The sequence below is a fragment of the Rhodnius prolixus genome, unplaced genomic scaffold, assembly GCF_049639745.1.
Source record: "Rhodnius prolixus isolate KJV_2025 unplaced genomic scaffold, Rpr scaffold_12, whole genome shotgun sequence".
NCBI lineage: Eukaryota > Metazoa > Arthropoda > Insecta > Hemiptera > Reduviidae > Rhodnius > Rhodnius prolixus.
The window spans coordinates 1,327,331-1,349,039 of NW_027411635.1; the positions used below are offsets into that span (position 1 = coordinate 1,327,331).

The window sequence follows — 21,709 nt, forward strand, 5'->3', positions numbered from 1 at the left end:
GGTGAATAAGAGTTCCTCACTTCCGTCCCTTGCATTGGAAATTTCCTTATGATAAGTGAATCTAAAGATTAGGTTCGCACTGAAACTGAATATCTTTTTTTCTTGTCGATTTTAGTTCGAAGAGTGACCACCAGTTTCGAAGGAAGTTAATTGGTGCTATGTTGAGCATAAGTTGGTACGAGATGGAGGGGAGTCATGGAGCTTTGGAGTAGGATTAGGCTGCAGTTTGGCCACCAAGTAGTGAGAACTAGTACGTGATGAGAGAAGGCTGGAGCTTTTGGATATCCATCCAAAGATTTTGACGTGGCAGCGTACCGGAAGACGGGATTCCTATAATTACAGTTATATTCTTATTTTGTGTTTTGTATGATTTTTATCAACTAATAGAACCATTATTGTTTGTATTTACAATTCTTTTGTGCTTCATCTCAACCCACTCCCATCCTGGTTACACTTTTATGAGTATTTTTTTAATTTAATTTGTTCAATCTGCACTTTCGTTAATTTCCTAGAATGAGTATCTTAAAAATTAACGTGGCGCCTAATACTAATGTTTACATTTTTTTTTTTTCTCCTTACCCACTCCCTTTTCCACTGATTAGCTGGCCGGCAAACCTATGTTCCCGAACTCAGTTTGAGTTTGTGGTGTAACAGATTTGGCACCCAACGCGGGGCTAAAACAAAGAAAATATGTATTGAAAATGTGGTTAGGTCTGCAGTCCTAGTAAAATCAACTATAAAAAGCACTAAAAAACATAAAAAGTTGTAGCACAAATAGAAAATTAAATTTTAACTTCTCGTGTGATTAAATTGCTAAACAGGACTATTACTGTTACTTGAGGGTAGCAGTAGCGCTATTCTGTTGAAATTGCAATAGTGAGTTTTGGCCTTGCTGCTGTTTTGGTTCTGATAATCACATGTTCTATTGTGTATTGTTAATATTTATTAAAATTGCAAAAAATATATACATATATATAATTAAAAATAATGATTGCTACATACTTTTAAAAGGTATTATTTAATATTTGGTAACAGTTGAAGTGAACCATTTTGATTATAGGGGAAAAAATGTGTGTAAATATTTTTTTCTTGGATTTCCTTTTATACTTTAAAAGTTTGTTAACAATTTAGATCAGCAATTTTTTGTTATTCATTGGATAGATTATTTTGATGTTTTCAATTATTTCTTATTGGTTCTTTGTGCTTTCTTTTCCTTTACAATAACATTTTTTAGCCAAAAAGGGTGTTTAAAATGGATGTAGTTCGCCTATTAGAGGAAATGATCTTGGAAAATCTTGAGAGACAATTCCTGGAAGATTAGGATTCCGAAGTCAGAATTTAATACCGTCTTGGAATACTATGACAGTATGTCAGGACATTTGTGAGCCTACAAGACATAACAGCGATTAAAAGAGCAACCCTGTTGGTCAGGACAGTAGCAAATTTGGCTAGATATATCGCGGGATGGCAAACCTGCTTAGTTCAGAAGCGGTCAGCTGGGCTGGTAGGTGAACAAAAGAAGGAAACGCGATTAGTCACCGCCAGCATAGGGTTTCTCTGCTTCCACGAAGTAGAATCTCTTTATATCAGTCTTCTGTGACTACTTTTCTAAGTAGTCAATATTGATCCTCACACGAGAAGCAACGCCAAAAATGTGGTCCAGTTCTTGAAAGGCAAATTTTCCTGAAATTCGGAGTGTCAAAGTAATAGAGGCAAATTCAAAAATCCTATGGGACGAGTGAAAACTATAATGGGATCATGTGTGACAAGACAATCATCGCCACTGGGAAAGGAACTAGGCAAATTGAAATTTGCACTGTAGTTCATACTCCTGAATATCGCAATTTTAGGGGGGGAGCTAAGCCATCCTAGTGAAGGGAAAGAATCAGAAAGGAAGTAGAGCACTCAGAATGAGTACGGGTTTTGGAGAACGTACCAACTTTATATAGAAAAGATATATAGAAAATGGGGCAGAGATGGTGCTATCTATGAAGGATAAATTTGGTTTTTCTATCTAATGAGTTGATATGGTGTAAAAACCACCCACTCTCCTCTGCTGCAACGTACTCCTCTAGTGAGTTAGCACCCGACACGAGTTAATGCATATTAAGAAGAAGTTATTTTCGGTAACGTATGAGCTAGCGTCCCACACAAGAAGATCTAAGGACATATTTCATGTGAAAGATCTAAAGTCACACGAGGAAGACCCACAACAAGCGCTTCAGATTAGACTTGACATCCTACCTTACAATATCATTGAACTCTGTATCTTATTCCCGACTTCTTACTTATTCCCATCCTTACCGCCTCATCATTATTATTATTTCACATGCAGTTGCCTTACTTATTATTACATGTTACAGCAGTAATTACTTTTTTTTTTACATCTAGTAGTACATTGCACACATGCCTTCGATAGCGGTTTTCGTTGCCACTATTTTATTATTTTATTTAATCAACAATTATCTTTATTTAATTTTTGTAGGAAAGGAGAGAAGACGTTATGTATCCGAGAAAAAAAAAATAAATGGAAGAGTAAAATATACTGAGTACAGAAGAATTTTAAAATTAAAATTTTAATTTATTGTACTAAATTTATTGAAATTTAACTCAAATCTTAATAATATGTTGTAATGTATCATTATCAAATTTAAATAACTGAAGTAATAGATCATGGAGGAAAACAAAACATCATTGATTTGTGCTGTTGACACTATTTATAACAAAAGAAAAAAAATAATAACAAAACAAGTGAAAGTGACAAATAAGTGTGCATTTTTTTTTGTACAGTTTTTTAAATGCAAGACTATGCCCGCGGAAAGATAAATTTCGGAGTTCAGAAACTTTTCGTCGGCTGTTGTAGGATTTCTCCACTTTATTTTACTTTTCAGTGCATTTTCATTTCAGTTCAAGACCTCAAAATAATCTGTTTATTTAGTATGTATTTTTCTTCTTTAAAATAAAATTTTGTATTATTTTTTAATATACTTCATTTTTCTATTTGAGGTAATCAGTATCAGAATAATTTCAAAAAACAGTGTGGAAATAAAATAGGTGAATATAGTTCCTCACTTCCGTTCCTTACACTGTAAATTTCCTTATGATACATAAATTTTTTTAAACAGGTAAGCGCTGAAACTGTACGCTAATTGGTACTAATTTGACATAATTTATACATGAGTTTTGTTAATTCCCCTGATTGGGTATTTTAAAAAATAAATGTGGTGCCTAATTCTAAGGTTTATTTATTATTATTATTTTCTTCATCTCCTTATCCACTCCATCCTCCACTGACGGTAGTTAGAGTTAGGTGGTGCAACAATTTTATGCTTGTTAATATTATAGGGCCAGAACACGCTGAAGTCTTGGGTTCCGTCCAATAAAAGACATTCTCATCCTAGGAGCCACTGCAGCTCAAAACTCCGGTGATGGACTGTGTTTTCTGAAGGAGTGAACATTATCAAAGGCTGACAGTGCACTGCTAAAGGCCCGGATGCCAATGACCTCAAATTTGTCGAGCGTTAAATAAATAAAAACTATAAGTGCTGCCTTTTTTTTTTTTTTTTGCCATACTTCTTGAATTTTAACTTTTCTTGCAAATGCCTTAGAGAGAAAGTAGATCCTCACCAGATTTCTTTACTCACAATCACTGAATACGAATGGTTAATATAGTTTCAAAAATTACGTTGGCATGAGAGTTTCTTGGTAGATGTTAGATGACAAGGATTGCAAGGTGGGCGGTAGATGAGTGTAGTCAGGGTGTACGGTGACTAAGCCGCAGCGAATTCCTTTCGTAAGGCGATACCCTGCAACAGAGTAATGTGTTATGAGTTTGTTTATGGAACAGCAAAATATGGTCCTGGGATAAAATAAAAAACTGGAATTAACATTCTCACCACTTTCTTTTACTCATTAATTGCAATTCTATACACCAAATTGTTTAATATTGAATTATAACGTGTTTAGTTGTCTAAGCAACTGATTAAAATTACACTTCATGCAACTAAATTTATTAGTTAGTCACACTAACCAACATATTTCAGAGCCGCGGCAACAAAGCTGTAGAAGGGGCAAGCTCCCATCTGCTTTAGACACAGAGATGTATATCAAAATTGTGCGAGGAGCTTGAAGGCGGACTAGGTTTTGGGTCTTCTTTCTGACAATATAGCTCCCAGTACTTCTTCGGCAAGTCTTTCAAAGTTCTTATACCGGACAAAGAGGTTTGGGAGCGCGTATCACCAGTGTCAGACGATTCAACGACCTACACTGACGTCTCCTAGATAGAGGGAAGTGTGGGAGCCGAGATATACGGAGCTAAACCGGGTTTGATATTTTGGTTAAGCTAGCTACGTGTTTCAGGCGGAGCTAGTTGCTATATATTTTTAGGCTGCCCAGATCATAAGGCAGGGGAAAAATAATTCCAAGGCTTCTACTTTCTTGGACAACCAGGCAGTCTTTCTGGTTATTAAGTCCAATGAATCTATTAAAAGCAGGCGTGGATCTGTTTAGAAATCCTGACAAGAATCGGTAGCCAAAATGAGGTCTTCTCGTATGGATATCGGGCATTCGGTTTCTAAAGGCAATAAGATGGATCGCTTGGCCAGGGAAGCTGTGCAGTTTTCACGGGACCTGAATCCTTTTGCGGCATCAAAAAAATGCTTTGCCAATTAGGTCATAACAGAATGTGCACAATACATTGTAGAAGTGGTGGGAGAAAACTCTGGGCCAGAGAAACCAGCGATAAGCATAGCGAGGGCCTGGAAAAAAACCGGTCTGCGAAGATTCTATCAGAAGAACGTATAATGTCAGCGCGAAGTGCTAGTTTGCGCAGGATCAGGTTATTCGAGAAGGAAAAATCCACCCTTTTATACTTAGCCTGAAGCCTACAACCATTCTTGTGTTTATATACGATGACAGGACTTGAGGGGGTGCTTTAGCGGGTACCACAATAGACCCTCTGTGTCGCGGGCTCAATTACAGACAAAATTTCAGGAAGTTCAGGAATCTAATGTGTAAAGACGCATTTTCGGATTTTCTTCAAATTTGGAATCCTAGCAATGCTTTTTAACGTATCTTAATATAATATAGTTGGTCTAACTTTCATTATACTGGATTGGTATTTTAGAGATGGATGTTTCAGTTCCCTGAGTACCTCCAAATTTTCGTGTGAAATGCTCTAATAAATAAAAGACATAGGTATTTAAGTGAGTAAGTATAAAAGAAGTTAAAAGAAAACTGGTGGGAACTATTTTCGGGAAAATCTCGCAAAAATGCAAAAATTACAGATTTCGGCCAAAACCTAAGTATTGGAAGCGACAAAAAAACAAAAACAAAAAAAAACGAAAACCAAGTTTAAGGTGAATTTCGTTTTTGGGTATTCTATATAATACAAACATACAGAATACACCTGAAAATATTTTCATTTAAAAACGTTTTTGGTCATTACAAAACGTAAATGACCTATGAAAAATCAGTTACAAAAATTGTCTTATAGTTTTCTTTTTTGTTCTCCCACACCGTACATGAGCTGTAATACTACATATGCACAATGTACCGTAAACTTCTTTCTTCTTCTAATAACACCAATACTTGGCCATACACCTACACTTTTAAACCAGTTTTGTTTATCCAAAGAAAGCAAGAGATAAAGATCCCAGATAATATTTTGCTTTTCTAATTTAACCAGTTTCCTACAGGGTATGAATTCAGCTTGTATGAATGTACTATCTAATTTCTTTTTTAATGCCAATTAAAATGCAAAAACTAACTTCATTTTTGTGAAAATAAAGGTATTCGACCTTACTAGTGAATAAAAAACAATAAATTTAGAGAAAGTTATTTTAACAATATCTCAAATAATCAAGGAGACCCTTGTAATAAGTGGATAGGTTTTAAAAGTCAATGGCATGTTTTTAAGAAGAAAATATAAAAAAAATCCTAGGCACTTAAGTACCAATATTTAATTACATACTACCAATTACCTTATGTTAAATGATATGTTAATAAATATGAAAGAACTAACTAGGTCGTATGGTAAATAAGTTCTGGTCAATCTGGGACACTTCTTTCTCACTAATTCTGGTCAATATGGGCGGCTGGAAGAACGAAGTGCCCAAAAAGGACACCATCACTTTGCGATAGAATTCCACATCTCTCAGCAATTTCTGTTCAAGTTCTTCTAACAAGCTACTTGTAATTTTTACATCGTATTCCAGCTTTTGTAGACGCAATATAACTTTCTCCTGGAACAGACAAAAAGAGAAAGAAAAAAAAGTGAAATAGTGTTTTTTACTATGTGGCACATTGAACGCGTAGGGCAGAAGGTGAGTATGAGCCCTGTTCCACAGGCACAGCAACTAAATGCCGATTTTCTGCGTTAATCTCTTTTTTTGTGTCTAACATTGAAAACACACATTTATGTTGTACAGGATTATTCACCATTAGTGTTTTGGCAATATCATCTCTTCTGGTCTCAAAGTGCTAAGATCTCGAAACACTTAATGCCAATTAAGACTAAGACCGCAAAACACAAACAGCTGTTATAAAGAAAAGTAATGAATTTTACTGCTTGATTATTTGTACCTAAGTTCATTTTATGCTGAAATAATCACACATGCAAGTAAATGTGACTAGTAACACTACCTACCGCCTTGAATTACACTTACACTTTCAGCACCTTCGTCAAATTTGGAAGCTAGATTTCAAATTATATTTTCGTCCCCAAAAACTATTAGTATTTAATTCCAGAAAAATGTTTCAAATAGCAGTAAATGCTTATAATATAGGAAGGAGGGGTTCATACAGGACTCCGGTCCTTCGCCGTACAGGAACGCTAACTAAAATAATGATACATGGCGGCCTGTCCTTTATATTTAAAACATTTCTATGGAAAAATTCATTCTATTCGATTCTTCAAAAATATTTCGAGTAGAGCAATATGTATGGATATTTTTCCACGAGAGAATACTGATTCTCTACATCATTTGATTTCGAGTAGTATTGAAGTCGACTAAGTTTTAAGTACAATTACAAATTTGAAGTTTCAAGAAAATTTAATTAAGTAAACAGCGATAAGAGAAAATCGCACTTCTGTCCATACCAGATTTTATAAAAATGGAACCAAAAATAAAAGAGCATTTATACATACTACATACTTAGAAGAAGTATACATGGATTGATTGTGGCATTTGAGGAGGTTGTTTCTAATTGCAGTTCCCTTAGTACTAAATACGCAGCGCAGGACTCTCACTTTGTTTCCTCCAATAAAAATATTTATTAAAATAAATCACTGAAAAAGGAAAAGTTGTGACTAACCCTCGGCAAAGAAATGACTAGGTTGGCGTTTCCCTCGCCGCGATACAGCCAAGGCGTGTTCGCTAGCGTGAAGTTACGTATTCTCCAGCATCCATCCCACCGTTCTTTATCACAGTTCTATCAACACAAATGGTGAAGAAAAGTAACATACATTTTTTTTTATTCATTTAGGTTTTAATTACATAAACAAACATAAATGATAAGTTATTGTGGAGGCGTTGATTTCTGAGGAGGCGGATTTTGAATATAAGAACTGATGGAATTTTCATGTTGGAACAATGGAGAGAACATTTTGCTTTCGATCTAGAAAAGGCTTACGACTATACTAACCATAAATTTCAGTAGGAAATTACGATACTGAAAAGATTTCCCATCCACCTGGTCATCGCTGTATATTGACTTGGGAGTATTTCAAACAGTAAAATTTAAAATATGTCAATAACACTCTAAGTTCAGATATTAGGAGCTATATGATATCAACACCGAAACCAATAGCTTTAGAATGAAGTGCTGGACAATAAAAAGATTTTTAAGAAATATCTGCAACCGGACTTAACTTTCACAAAGTGATGGCTTATACTTTTACGGCTCCGAATCGTGGACCTTGAGAGGAGGAGACAGAACAGAATACAAGCTGCAGAGTTGCTTTTCCTAAATTCTGTTTTCACAGCTGATAGGATAAGAAATGAAGAGATTAATGATCGTTAGCTTTTGCAAAGGCCAAAATGAGATAAATACGGACAGGAATGGGTCAGAACATGTAAAATGGATGGACCAGCTTTGGTTGCCAAGGACAGCAGACTTCAGGGTGGGCGAGACGTGGGTAGATATACAAGGTTAAGTTGGTGACAGATTTTGCCGGAGAGAAGAGTGAATCCATAACTCTCATGATTAAGAATTGTTACGCTTACTGCTGCAAGTACAGGTTACATTTTCTTTAATTAAGCCCTCTGTGAGCGAATAAGTGCGTACCTTTTTCAACACCACTAGCTTTATATCACATAAAATTTGGATAATGGAGTGAATGAGCGTGGTAATCAGAAGATGCCAGTTCTAGGCTGTAAAATGAAAATTGGAAAAGCTAAAAATTTATGTGTACTGCAGCTTAATTATCTTCTTGAATGTATATTCTTTTTCAATTCAACAACAGAGACATCTTTTAAAGTAGACGTAATCGACCGACCATCAGGTTTAAAGTGGATGACGCCATCATACTTCCTGTCCAGTTGTTTATTTTAGATGGTTTGTTTGTTGAGCATGCAGTTGATTAATAGGTTATACAAAAAAAACACTGTTTTTTAATTAAAGACGTTCCAAGGACTTCAAAACACATCCAAACACGTCTAACATTTACAGGAACCATACTATATTAATGGTAAACAACTCTTTAAGAAATTACAGGAACTCTTTTTATATTATATATATCTCTGTTGGATTCCAAACAAGTTGTCAAACTGTAATGAGTTCCATTTCCCCATACTGATTATTTCGTTCTTTCATATGGACTTCTTATAACTTGCACAAATTTCGTGGAAATTCCTAAAGAGGACAGGTTATAGAAAAAAGTATTTCTGTGGCAGACCATCTTCCAGTGGTGTCCAAGATAACAAAGTTTAGAGCCCATCGTTTGGACTTCTTTGACCAGCTTGACAAAGTTGAGTTGGTGTAGATTAAACTGAAACAATTGAGTCTTTGCTGAGGTGAGCCCTTAATTTTGGTACAAGAGCCATATAATATCTACATACTTGCCATTTAATAGTAATTTAAGTCCTGTTATGAGCCAACATAACTCAACATAAGTCAAACTACAATCACACTATTTAATATGGTTTAATAGACATTCTTACTTCAAAAAAGAGAAAAAAAAATCCTGAAGTACAACGGCATACATATTAACATATTAAAAATACCCTCTTGAAACGAAAATAATTGAATGGATTGTAGACTTTGTATCAGTTTTAAGATATCCTGTTATGTTTGTGAATAATTAATTTGATTTAAATTTGTCACAGAGAGTATGGATTGCAATTTAAAGCGTACAGTTTGGGTAGATAAAAGGTTGTATCTGAAAATAAAAGGACACATAGAGGGGTTCGATAGAGCACAAGAACTTAACAGCTTAACTGGCAGCCAACTGATATCTTGATTGCAAACCCAAGGAATGATATAAGAGATGGAAAGAAGCCCTACAAAAGTCAAAACAATGGACATTTCTTACATTTAAAAAAAAATCGTAAGGAGTAGTTTTTTTAATAATGAAGGTCACTTTTTTTACATAGCCTTATAGCCATTATTTTCTAATTATTAATTACTCATAATAATATTTTCATGTACTTAAGCATGAAAAATACAAGAAAATGTACAACTTAAGTGTTAAATTTAAAATATTTACACACCCTATAATTTTAAGATAAACGTAAAACTAAAATAAACACTTGGAAAAAAAAGAGTAGAAACTTAAAAAACGACTTACCCATAAACAATCAGTCAAATTATAAAAAGTTTGTAGACTTTCCTCTTCGTTGGACTCTTCTTGATTCTGTACCTTCATAACAGCAAACTTTACTTGCAGATAAAATGAAAAAAATAAATTTAAACAAAACTGTAAAATATTTGTAAGAAAAATTAACGAGCCATAATATTGAAATTAAAATTATTCACTTGACACTGAGCCCAGGGTCTACTAGGTTCAGCCCACTCAGGTAACAGACCTGTATCTATTCGGAATCTGAAATAGTCTGGGAAGGTTCCAAATTATAACTAACACCACAAGCTACCAACTCCAGTAAATGAGTATTTAATTGCATTAATATTTTTCAAAACAGCAATTTACAAAAGTTTTACTGAAAAAAATAAATACAAGTAGAACTATAAATTCGATAAACTAAGCTTGAAAGAAAATGTAATATTTCTACAAACAACTGAAGAGGGGGCCCATTTTCTTTAAAATACCCATTATATCACAGGCTTAACAATTCAAATAATTCGAAATAAAAGTTGAAATTAATATTATCTCTGCTCTTGGAGTTGCTATACCTGTGTCTTTGAGACCAACAAAAAGAGCGTAAGCAAACAATTTTTTTATGCATTGACACATTCACAAGCGCAGATTCATTGAGAAACTTGCTGAAAGCTACTTAAAAATCTATTGAATGATTGTTTTATAAATCAAATTGTCACATTGATTAGGTGTAAAGTAGTTCTAGTGGCGTAATATTAAAAAATTATTAAAAAATTGGTACAACACAAAATTTAACCGCTTGACGGAATTTCGCCGTTACATCAAAGTTGAAACAGTCTCGATCTGACGCCGTCTGATTATAATTTTTTCTGTTCCAAAGTTTGTTTTTTTTTATTCAGAAATATACAGTAAGTCTAAGCTACAAATCAATAATTCTTTGGTCGTCATCGAATCTAGCAGCTAGTGAATGGTTAACTTTTAAGAGGAGGTCAAGATTCTCCTTTGAATTTGGTCGCCAGTGGCTCATTTGGTTGCTACTTTATTTGGGACGATAGAGAGCTGTTTGCTGCCATGTAATATGGTGTATTTCAACGTATTCTCTTTACTAACTTTTTGAGATAGGGATTTTACCAAAATTATCTATTTTTTAGTCGGCAAAATACAATATATTTCAACATCAGATTGTTGTTGTCTGTAAACTATATATCGTCAACACAAAAACAGCTATAGGGCAAATGTATTTTTAATTACTGACGGTGTGCGAGCGAGACCTAAACTCTGGCGCCGAAATCCATTGCCTGCTTAAGTAGATAGTTTATAACATGTGAGAGCGAAAACTAAGGTTAACTAAGGAGTGAAGTTGAATAATCAGTAGGAAATGACTAGAATGGTCTCATGTACCATCTACGTAGCATACAAAAATAGCTTTTATACATTTTATTTCATTATATAAGCTCTGCAAATAATTAATTCAAGATTAATTTACCTGCACAGTTTCCATGCTACCGTACGCGTATATAGGTTGCGAATTTTAGAATGATCGCTAGATATGATGGTCAGCAGGCTTACCTGACTAGTAAGCAGTTAACAACAAGTGGCGCATTAAATGAGAGATGACGCGGCAGCTCTACTAAATTCCTCACATCTCGACAGTAGCACTTTAACAAAAGTGCTTAGTCGGAGGGAGAGGGGGAAGGGCTCTCAGTTGTTGGGGTAGCAGTTTGTCTAGATGAAGATAACAAAAAAATCCAAATGTAGATAGCTTTTTTTTCAGGCAGCTCTAAGTCCAACTACCAATTAGGTGTTATGGACGGAAGCGATTAGCAAACATACTTTTACGAGAGAGTTCTCATATTAGATTAAATAAAATCCAGGCCTAGACCGGGAATCTATTACCGCTCGGCTACCGTGTTGCCTCAAAATGAAGATAACTTATACCTTTATACTTTTTTGGACCTGTAATTTACTTTTTGTTAAAACCCAGTTAAGTCAGGCATAAATATTGTCACGAACAGCAAATATTTAATTTCTCTTATGCAAACTCTTGTATATAAACTTTTTATTTAAGGCGCAACAAATCTAAGGTCATTGGCGCCTGAAGCTTTTTTTCAATGCACTGCTTGCCTCAGGACAGTGTTCTCTGGCTACAGACAACACTGTCTGTTGATGGATAGAATAAGCTAGGTTTCATTAGTACATGGAAATTCATTTAACTTACCCATTATAAAATTGACAACTATTTTGAGTCAAATAAAAATGACAAGGAATGCAAGTGAGATACTCTGAAATTACATAAATTTTTATTGGAGTAGATAAAAGTGAACGCAACAAGCAGGAGTCTTCATGATGATCAATAAAACATAGTAAGCACTATATTCATGATCATGAGTGCGTACAGGAGTTTCACTTTTACAGGCAAGAACCAGTAGAACAGGGAGTTATTGAACCAATTGAAAACGAAGGTATTCTGGAAAATCTTTTATTATGAAAGACAAATTATTCTCCGCATAAATATTGCTAATAATGCTCATGATGTTTTGAAGATGAAGGATGGCGTTTGTGATTCGGATCAATGTTTGCAGCGTATTTGAATTCTATTTATGCCATATCATCTTGGGAACAAAAAAACCTGTCCACCAAACGTCAGGTGGTTATATAAAATACCAGGGGTATTTTTTAAAAAGAGAAATAACCATTTAAAAGCTTAATTTTTGCAACTAGATAGAACAGGAATGTAAGAAGTAGCGCGGGTAATAACATGGAGGAAAACTAGGAACATAAGGCAAAGTTGTCAAGTTGGAGGCGTTAGTTGTAATAAAAAAAAAAAGAACAAAAATAAGGATAATTTTTTTTTTTTTAATAAAAGCTGTAGATTTTCATGTGCGAAAAGAGTACAAAGAGGCTTAAAAAAAATCTATGGTGCCACTTTCTGATAAAATCTCAAAAAAGGAAAAATCCATTCAGCTGAGTGAAACTCCGGATTTTACTTCAAACTCGGCACTTTAGCAACACATATAATATTCTTTTGTAATTTATATAACACAGGACTGTACATTATAGTAGGTACTGAAGTGGTACTTTAAAGAAAAGCCTAATTACCCCAATCAGCTCTAATCAATCCTGAGCTATAAATAAAAGTCTGCGCATTATTCATTATTGTTCAGCCTAATTAATATTTGATTTCCTATGTAAAACCCTAAAGTTTTGACTTGAATTTAGACTAGCGACTTTCTGGCTCATCAGAATTTCTATTGAAAAATGTATAACAACTGTAATAAGTTTTAAAAGATCTAGTTGAATTGAGCAATTATATGGCAGAAACTCTTGAAAGAGATAGGATTAATTACAACTGATACTGTAGCAGTGTAACATATTACATTTTAATACTTCCTTCTAAATAATAGAACAATAAAATGATCAATTTATTTAAAGGAAAACCAAAAAAGTAGAACTAATAAATTCAGAATCTGTAAAATAAAAACATGCTAAAAAATAAATAAATAATAATAATAAGAAAATAAGAAATGCAAGAAACTATTTAGATTCAAACCGTTCCAGAATTCAGGGGTATTGAAAAACAGATGTACAAAATAAATCTCTTTTATTTTAAACATTCTAGATATAATTGTAAAAAGTGTTGTAAAACATTGATTTGAGAGAAATTGACCTTGAAAAATAGGCTGGTGAAATACAAATGTTTTTTTTTTTTAAAAAGGTATACTTACGTCAATATCTTTAAAAATAAGTACTTCAAAATTAATTCCACGAGTACCTGATATTATCTTATTGATTTCTAAATCCATTACCGTGTTTGGGTGTTGGCTAAACAAGATGCTATTTGTAATTTGTCGTTTAGAAGGTGAAAAATTTTGACTGCCATGTCCAATTTCAAAATATCGAGTTTTCATTGTAAATATCCGTTTTGTGGTTCCCTGAGTCTAAAACCGAGAATAATGTGTGGCTATGTATACACAATATTCTCTCCTTAAACAATAACAAAACAAAAATCTGGTAGGTACACTGACTCGACTCTCTGTTACTGCTGTTCTCAACGTTCTAAATTAATAATATTCTCACCAGCATTATAGTTTGTAAAATTTACATATCACTGAAATATAACTTTACAGAGAAGTCTGCCCTGAACCAATATGAAGTTTAAAGATTAAAGGATAGGAACTATTTCCGAAAAATTGAACTATCCATTGAATGAAGAAGTATTTCGGTAAAGAATTTTTTTTAAAGTTAATGTCAAAAATAAATTTAACCGTGATAGGCCGACCTAACATAAAAAAAAGAGACCTCGGAGGGAATTTATCTACTCGTCTCTCAGAAGTATCCTTACTCGAATTTTCCTGAAAAAAAAAAAAAAAATGTTTTCAAATATAATTTTTAGATTTGTATGTTTTTAATATAAAGTTTTGAAGTTTTCACGTGACAGCCATTCTCGAGTGAATCTTAAAAACTATAAAGTGATACTTCAGCTTACCGATCTCGATCAAAACCTTATTGTAGCTTCCTTTATTGGTATCTAAACAAAATATCAAATTTGAACTGTCGGCGATTTGTCGTTTTTGTGTTATGGTTACGACAAATACTGCGAAAAAGAGAAAGAGAGACCATTTTGTAAAAACCACTTTATCGAAATCAGGGGACCTCAAAACAGACCTTACCAGTGAAAACTCAGTCCAATTAAAATTTTACTACACAATAAAAACAATAATAAAGTAAGAGAAAGTAAAACCTAGAATAAACATTCTGAAACTAAATAACAACAAAAATGAGTAAATTAGAATTAATATGAAATAAATAAAACTTTGACTATTCCTTTGATTTACCAAAACACTTTAATTTGATTTAAAAATGGCAATATTTATTCAGGTGCTTAGCAAGCCTAACATATAACTCCTAGTAAATACAAGATATTTTATGTACCTTTACAAAGTCATATCATAATTGTGGATTTACGTTATTAAAAAAAAAAATATATATATACCGTTTCAGAAAATGGTACGATCTTCTCTCTCAGATATTACACAAAATGGATAATTGAATATTCTACCATAAAAGAAGAAAGTGAAGTGTAAATCGGCTATAATTTTAATTATCCACCTCATTGTAGATAACAGCAGATTACTTATTAAATAAGGTTTTCCTATTAAATTGTAATTTGATTCCCTACTCAGCAAATAATTATAAACATTTGTAATAATTTTCAAGTATTTATTCTGATAACTAATATACGAGTACGTAGCGGTTCTTCAGTTTATTAATATTTTTCTCATGAATTTATATTCAGAATAATCAATGACTAGTCAATATTATTTTGCAATATTGTTTAATTTAATTAATTAATCGAAAAATATTCTTCAACGATTGCTCAATGATTACTTTGTTACATTGTACTGAACACATGGATAGTTTCGTAATGTTGGATGTAATATAAATGATTTTATCTATCTTAGTATGCTGGAATTTTGATTAATTTCGATTTACCCTTTACATTCAGAATTGCGCCATCAGAAAAGAATCAGGACCTTAGTAAATGGAGTCAGATTTCTCTTAAATATAATGTTTAATTCCTAAAAAAAAAAATGGAAATCTAACATCAACGGGAAACAAGCGCGCTGTGATGGGATGAAATCACTGACATTATCTTCTTAAGAAAAACTTACTCTAAGGTAAGCATCATCTTCTTAAGAATAACTAACAGTTTTAAAAATTTAAGTACAAGGGTTGATTAAACGACAAAAAGGACACAAATCAGCGAGTACCCAACAATTCATTTATACTATAGCTCGCATTTCAGCCTTTTAGAAACGTCCGAAATTAATTATGCGTTAAATTTAAACTTTTTATCATTTTTTCCCATTTTTCTAAACTGATTGCTCTTACGTCTTTCTAAGTACTTTAAAATGTGTCGTTGAACAATGTTTTCATGAATTCTTACAGAAGATACTTCAATACCATTGAACTTGAGAAATTTTTTTATAGCATTAATATCATTTGTCATTTTACTGCATTCAATTAATATTTTTTTTTTTTTAGAATATGATTAGGTATCACAGACTCTTAGATGGCCATTTTCATAAATAAATATTTTGTGTTCAAGTAATATTGTAATAAGATGTACATTGAAACCAAGGGATACTATTTTAACCCTATTCAAAATGATTCTTACTATTTATCTTTATCATCCTCTATTTAAGAACTTCTTAGTAATCATCTCACATATAACATATTCGCAGATTGAAATAATAAAGTGGAGTTGCTCTACAACTGTCGTTATCTAATTTCGGACTTAAGAAATTTCAATTCTGAATTCTTCTTACAGTACGAGAGCACAAATTGCACAAGCCTAAATTATATTTAAATTTAGTCCATATAATTAAGTACTTAAAGATTAGATTACAATTGCGAGACGGGACCCCACGGCACCGCAGGCAAAGAGGCTTATGGTGCCCGCCCCCTTTGGATCTAGTAGACGAAACCTCCCCTACTAAGAAGGTTGAGGACTTTCCCTAATAGTTCTTTTTGCGCTACTATCTCTTTTGGTCTCAAAGATCCAAAGGTTTCATAGCGCAATCACTGCAACGCAATCGAACAACAAGTGTGAGGCCGTTTCCTCATCCTTCTCCTGACACAATCTGCACAAAGGTTCCGAGCTAATAAGTCCCACCTTGAACAGATGCTTCCTGAACCTACCATGCCCCGTGAATAAGCCTGTGATCAAAGTAATTTTAAGTAAACCCATTTTGGGTTATCTACCTGATCTGCATTGATGCTAAAATTGCACTAATAAACAACGATATGCCCTTTGAAAAAAAGAAATTTATTTTTATCTTTTGTAGAAAAAGAGGAAAAATTGTCAAATTTAGGTGTTTTTCGATACTAAACTTTTTCAGCAGTTTTGTACGATCAGCCCTAACAGAACTGTTCTATCAGTTTTAAAAATGATTTTTTATTCATCCTTTCAAGGACCTGAATTTTTTTAGAGGTCGAACTTGCCCGATCACAGAAGCCCCATACTTAATAATAAAAATTAAAAGTGTTGATATAAATTTGAAGTTTGTAGAAATGTCTGATTAGAAAGTGCCACTTTTCTAACCATTTTCAAAAAACGGTTTTTTCTTTTTTAGAGATTTTATCGATAAAAACATTAACCGGTTTCTTTACAGTGAGTGCACTTGGTATTCAACGGTAGTACACCAATCAATTTTGCTTCAGGGTTTTTTTAAAAATGTTTATTTTGAAGACGCTAGAACGTCACGTTTCTCTTAAAAAAATAGTTTTATTACAGTAACTTTGTATAATATTAAAACTTAAATAAAACGAAAGTTCTAAGTAAATTTTGTAAATTTGTAATTTGGAAATTTTAGTAAGTAAAGTAAAATATTTACCTCAAATTTTTCTGAATTAGTTCATAAAAGTAACACTAGAATGCGAGTGTTGACTGTGAAACTTCAGCTTTAGTTGCTCGAAACGGATAAGATACAAAAACGCGTTTTCGTTATCTACGTGGCGGGTAAAAATCTGACGTTAAATAACCATACGACTCTGTTACTGTAGTATAATTCTCATAGATCAAAGGTGCAAATTTTCTTCATTTTTTCAAGATTTTTTTTTCTTTGTGTACGTGTGTTTTACGGCAGGTAATAGGAGCTTTTACCCCTCACAGAAAGTGTTGTGCTTTAGAAACCTATAGAGTGCTTAACACTGCATTGCCAATGCTCAAACTTAGTCAGTTATTGCCAATGTGGAGTCATATTGACTCCATAATTTATTTATCTTTTTTTATAATGATTTGAATTTTAAAAATAAAATTTGCATTAAAGGATGAGAAAGAATAGGAATTAAGAACGAAAAAACAAATTTTGTCCGCAAATTGGCTTTAACATTTCACGCAGAAGGAATTAATTTCAACCTAAGATCGCAGTAATTTCAGTAGTTTCTAGAACCCTGATTGGCTGCCTTCTGATCAGGGACTTTTTCATTTTTTTTAAATTACATTCACTATTTTTTCAATTACTGTGCGCTATTGACACGGATCGAAAATTACCCCATTCGCTGCAAGTTTTTGCTGCAATTCGGACAGAAAATCAATTCTAGAAAGAGGCTTTCTTTTTGTGCCTTGATACTTTCTACGAAAATTATGTAAATTTATCCAAAAAGCATTTAAGCAATAAATAAAATAATTTAAGTCAAGTTAATAACAGAAAAAGACCTGCGAAGCTAATATATATTGTGGTTCGATTCCCGGTCTTAGGCCTTGGATTTTATTTAATGGTTAATAAAAGGAATTTACAGTAAAGTATGTTTGCTAGTCGCCTCCGTCCACGACACCTAATTGGTAGTTGGACGTTAAGCCCCGCCTGAAAAAATAGGCGATTACTTTAAGGGTTATAGGCAGTCAGAAATTTGAAAAAATCGATTTTTTTTTTATATATATATTAAAGTATAGTATCTCAGGAATGTTGTCCTAAAATTTCAAGTCGATCCGAGCAAAATTATAAGAGTGAAAGTGTTTACAAGCCCCGACCGTTCGAATTACCATCGCTGAGCACAGAGCTCAACTTGCTACGCGGGAGGCAAGAATCCTACGCAGACAGCAGAAATCGGAAAACTTGGACATTTTGGAAGACATGGAGGACTTATTTTATGGGCCTGGAATCGATGACACTGTGTAAGTTGAAAAAAAGATTATCCAGGTTATATTCGCAAACCTTTAATCGCTGAAAACTTTAAACGCGTTTTTCTCAAAACTACGTTTTCAAAGTCGGTGGACACGATATCTCAAAATCTACTGCACCGATCTTTTTGAAATTTTACGTATTTCTTTTAAACATATTAAAATCGTACTTGGACGAAGGATTTTTTTTTTCAATGAATAGAACTTGTTTCACAAACATAAAATGGTCAATTTTTTTTAGTGAAAATCGTGAATCAAACTTTAAAGTTGTCCCAAAAATTAAAAATTCAATTTTTTTCTAAATCCTTCGGTCAAGTACGAGATAAAGTCATCTACTAACGAAATCTTTTCGAAATTTTGATTTCAGATGACCCAGTCTCAAGATATCATGTCCACGAGAGGGTTGCATTTTTTTGACGTGTTGCATTAAAATATTCGCAATTAGTACAATTATTATTAATTTGTAACGAAAAAATTACAATAAGTTCTTTAAACATGGACTGATATGACGCAAAAGTTCCCGAATAAAAAAGTAAACACGTTTTTCCCCCCAAAAAATTTGAAAAAATGACTTTTTGGTGCCTCTGACTGCCTATAACCCCTTAATAACAGAAAATCTACTTATATTACCAATCAGGATTCGAAATGACTCCTATGATTCAAGTAAACTAATCTGCAAAAAGAAACTAAGAATTCCACGGTCTTCAGCTCGTGACTATCGAACGGTGATAGAGTAGGGATAGCATATCTAAGAGCATTTCGGGATAGCTATGAGATGTGGGGAAACAGAGGACCATTCCTATTTTTTTTTTTTGGAGTCAAATTGACTTCGGATAGGCAATGCAGTGTTAAAGACGATTTTGAGACCTATTGTGATGTACGGGAGCGAAACGTGGGTTTTATCAAACAAGGAAGGATTAGATGGTTAGGTTACTTGGAACAAATGGGAGAGAAAAGTGTAGCTAAGAAAGTATTTCTTGGACATCAAGGAGCGGCTAGGAAGAGAGGGAGGCCCCGGGTAGATGATTCGACAGTGTTGAGCAGGATTTCAGAGATTTGGACGTAAGATGTTGGAGAAGAGCGGCCCAAGATTATAGAGGCGGCCAAGGTCCTTCATGGGCTGTAGTGCCAAACAAGAAGAAGAAGTGTGTTTTGTTCTAACTCGGCACTTTAGAGGGATACCTATGGTTGTATTTTCCTGAGTATAACCTCCTCTACTTTTTTTGGGTTCAGTGACCTCACTCAGCGGAAAACTCAGTTTCGTAAATTTGACACTACCGCCATTGCATTTGCTCTTTCTCAGAATAGAGTAAATAATTAAATAGTTATTGTTAATTTTTTTTTTTTTTTTTAATATCTGTATTTAAGTTTATACAAACCGTTACAGAGGAGTTCACAAAATACATGATTAAACTTTAGAACAAAAATACGTTTCTTAAAATATAGTAAAGGAAAGGAACTAACAGAAATTTATACTAAAAATACATAGTATAAAGTATTTAATTAAAACTTAAATTAAACAATGAAACTAAAAAAGCAAACTTTACTTGAGGCATTGTAGACAAAGAAATGAAATAGAAAACAATTTTAAAATTAGGGTAAATAGGGAACTAGAGTACTGTCAATTAGAATTAAAAGAAACTCATAACTTATTTAATTTAAAATCCTAATGAATAATGTTATTAAATTTACTTTCTGTTCTCGAATTTAGATGAAAGAAAAATCGAAATTAAAAAAAAAAAAATATCTTACTCTATTAAAAGAATTAGTTTATGTTTTTAATTACTTTACCGGTGTATCCGTCCAGTGCCTAATTATTTTATTTTATTCTGTATATAAGTTACAACCATTACAGAAGAGTTCAATACATACCAAACAAAAATGTACAGAAAGCTGATAGATTGAGAAAATAGTAAATAAATAAATGTAAATAAGTAAGTAAATAAATGAAGATATAAGTTTGATAAAGTGTACAATTTGAAGTAAGGAGCTGACTTAGATTTATGAAACATACCTAAGGGTGTCTGCTATTAACAATTTTCTTTTTAAGGCTTTAATTGTAAAGTAATAAATATTATAAAGTTTATTAATAGAATCTATTTTGAGGAGGCCATTACCATCCATCAAGTACTGATTTAAATGTAATATTCTTAAAGATTCAAATAACGGGCAGGTCAAGAAAAAATGAAAAAGGTCGTCCGGTAAATTCAGATTGCAGCAAGTACAAATATCCTCAGCGTTCCATTTACAATTAATATCGTCAATAGAAAAAGTTATATATTTAAAGTTCATCAGCCGGATTCTGCTGATGAGGCGTATTACCTTAATTGGAACTAGAAAATAAAAATATTCTTCTATACCCGGCACTGTTTTCAAGTGAAAATATAAATGGTTATACGTCGAATTTTTGGTTCTCTCCCAGTCGTCAAAACTTAATTTATTTTCAAACTTTTTTAACATATTATTCATATTGTTCTTAATGCTACTGGGATCTCGGTACGACCATAACCATTCATGATGTTATTGTTAATTGTAAATTGTGAAAGAATAATTACCTGATAAGGTAGTAATTGCTTTTGATTGCCAAGAAATGTCGCTGTAGTTAGAGGTGTCCATAAGGAACACTTTGGTCAGTGCTTGCTGGCAAACTGAACCCGCTTTACAACAATATCCGCTGGCAGATAATTAAAACAAGGTAGTTTCAACAGAGAGTATAGTCTGCCTGGCCGATAGTTAGCAGGGAATTCCCGAGCCACTGAGTGATGGCATTGCCAGATATTTATAACATTTTTATCATGTTTTGAAGCCATTCTTCCTTGTTTGTTTGACTCAATCACTTTTTACCTTGTTAGATAGTCTGACTTTAAAATTTTGAACACAGTGATGACAACTGGTGCTATCACTTATACTAAACGTATTTTTACTATTTCTTAATCATGTTTCTATGCATGGTCACTTTCTGTCACAGACTGCAAATTACAGTAAGAGAAAGCCAAGAGAGTGTTCACACTACATTATTAAAATTGATCTGTGTTCATGTAAGGCAGTGGTTCCCAAAGTGGTCCCTAGGGACCTCCAGGGGTCCCCGGTATCATTCAGGGGGTCCGCGTGGCAAATTAAAATTGATTTGGGGGTCCCCTTAAACAACGTCAGAGGGTCCGCGCAAGGTTCGATATAAAATAATAAAACTGTGATCCATTTTTATTATTATGGAAATTAGAAACTAACAAGGTGACCAATTAAATTTA

At 33.3% G+C, this 21,709-nt stretch overlaps 1 protein-coding gene across 6 annotated transcripts in view; it reads right to left on the reverse strand.

Moving 5' to 3' along the window:
- Positions 1 to 21,092, reverse strand: part of Ipk1 (Inositol phosphate kinase 1) — a 27,923-nt gene extending 6,831 nt beyond the window's left edge. Inside the window, exons 1-5 of one of the 6 annotated variants that reach the window (XM_074143472.1) lie at positions 21,017 to 21,092; positions 9,788 to 9,879; positions 7,315 to 7,431; positions 6,023 to 6,242; positions 3,686 to 3,806 (exon numbers count right to left, since the gene is read on the reverse strand). In XM_074143472.1, coding sequence (XP_073999573.1) covers positions 3,686 to 3,806; positions 6,023 to 6,242; positions 7,315 to 7,431; positions 9,788 to 9,879; positions 21,017 to 21,077 — 611 coding nt within the window. In that variant the 5' untranslated portion in view covers positions 21,078 to 21,092. Of the gene's footprint in view, positions 1 to 3,685; positions 3,807 to 6,022; positions 6,243 to 7,314; positions 7,432 to 9,787; positions 9,880 to 11,261; positions 11,413 to 14,768; positions 14,791 to 21,016 lie in introns of those variants that run through there. The other 5 variants (XM_074143476.1, XM_074143475.1, XM_074143473.1 and 2 more) reach the window with 5 other exon arrangements.
- Positions 21,093 to 21,709: the final 617 nt, after the last annotated feature.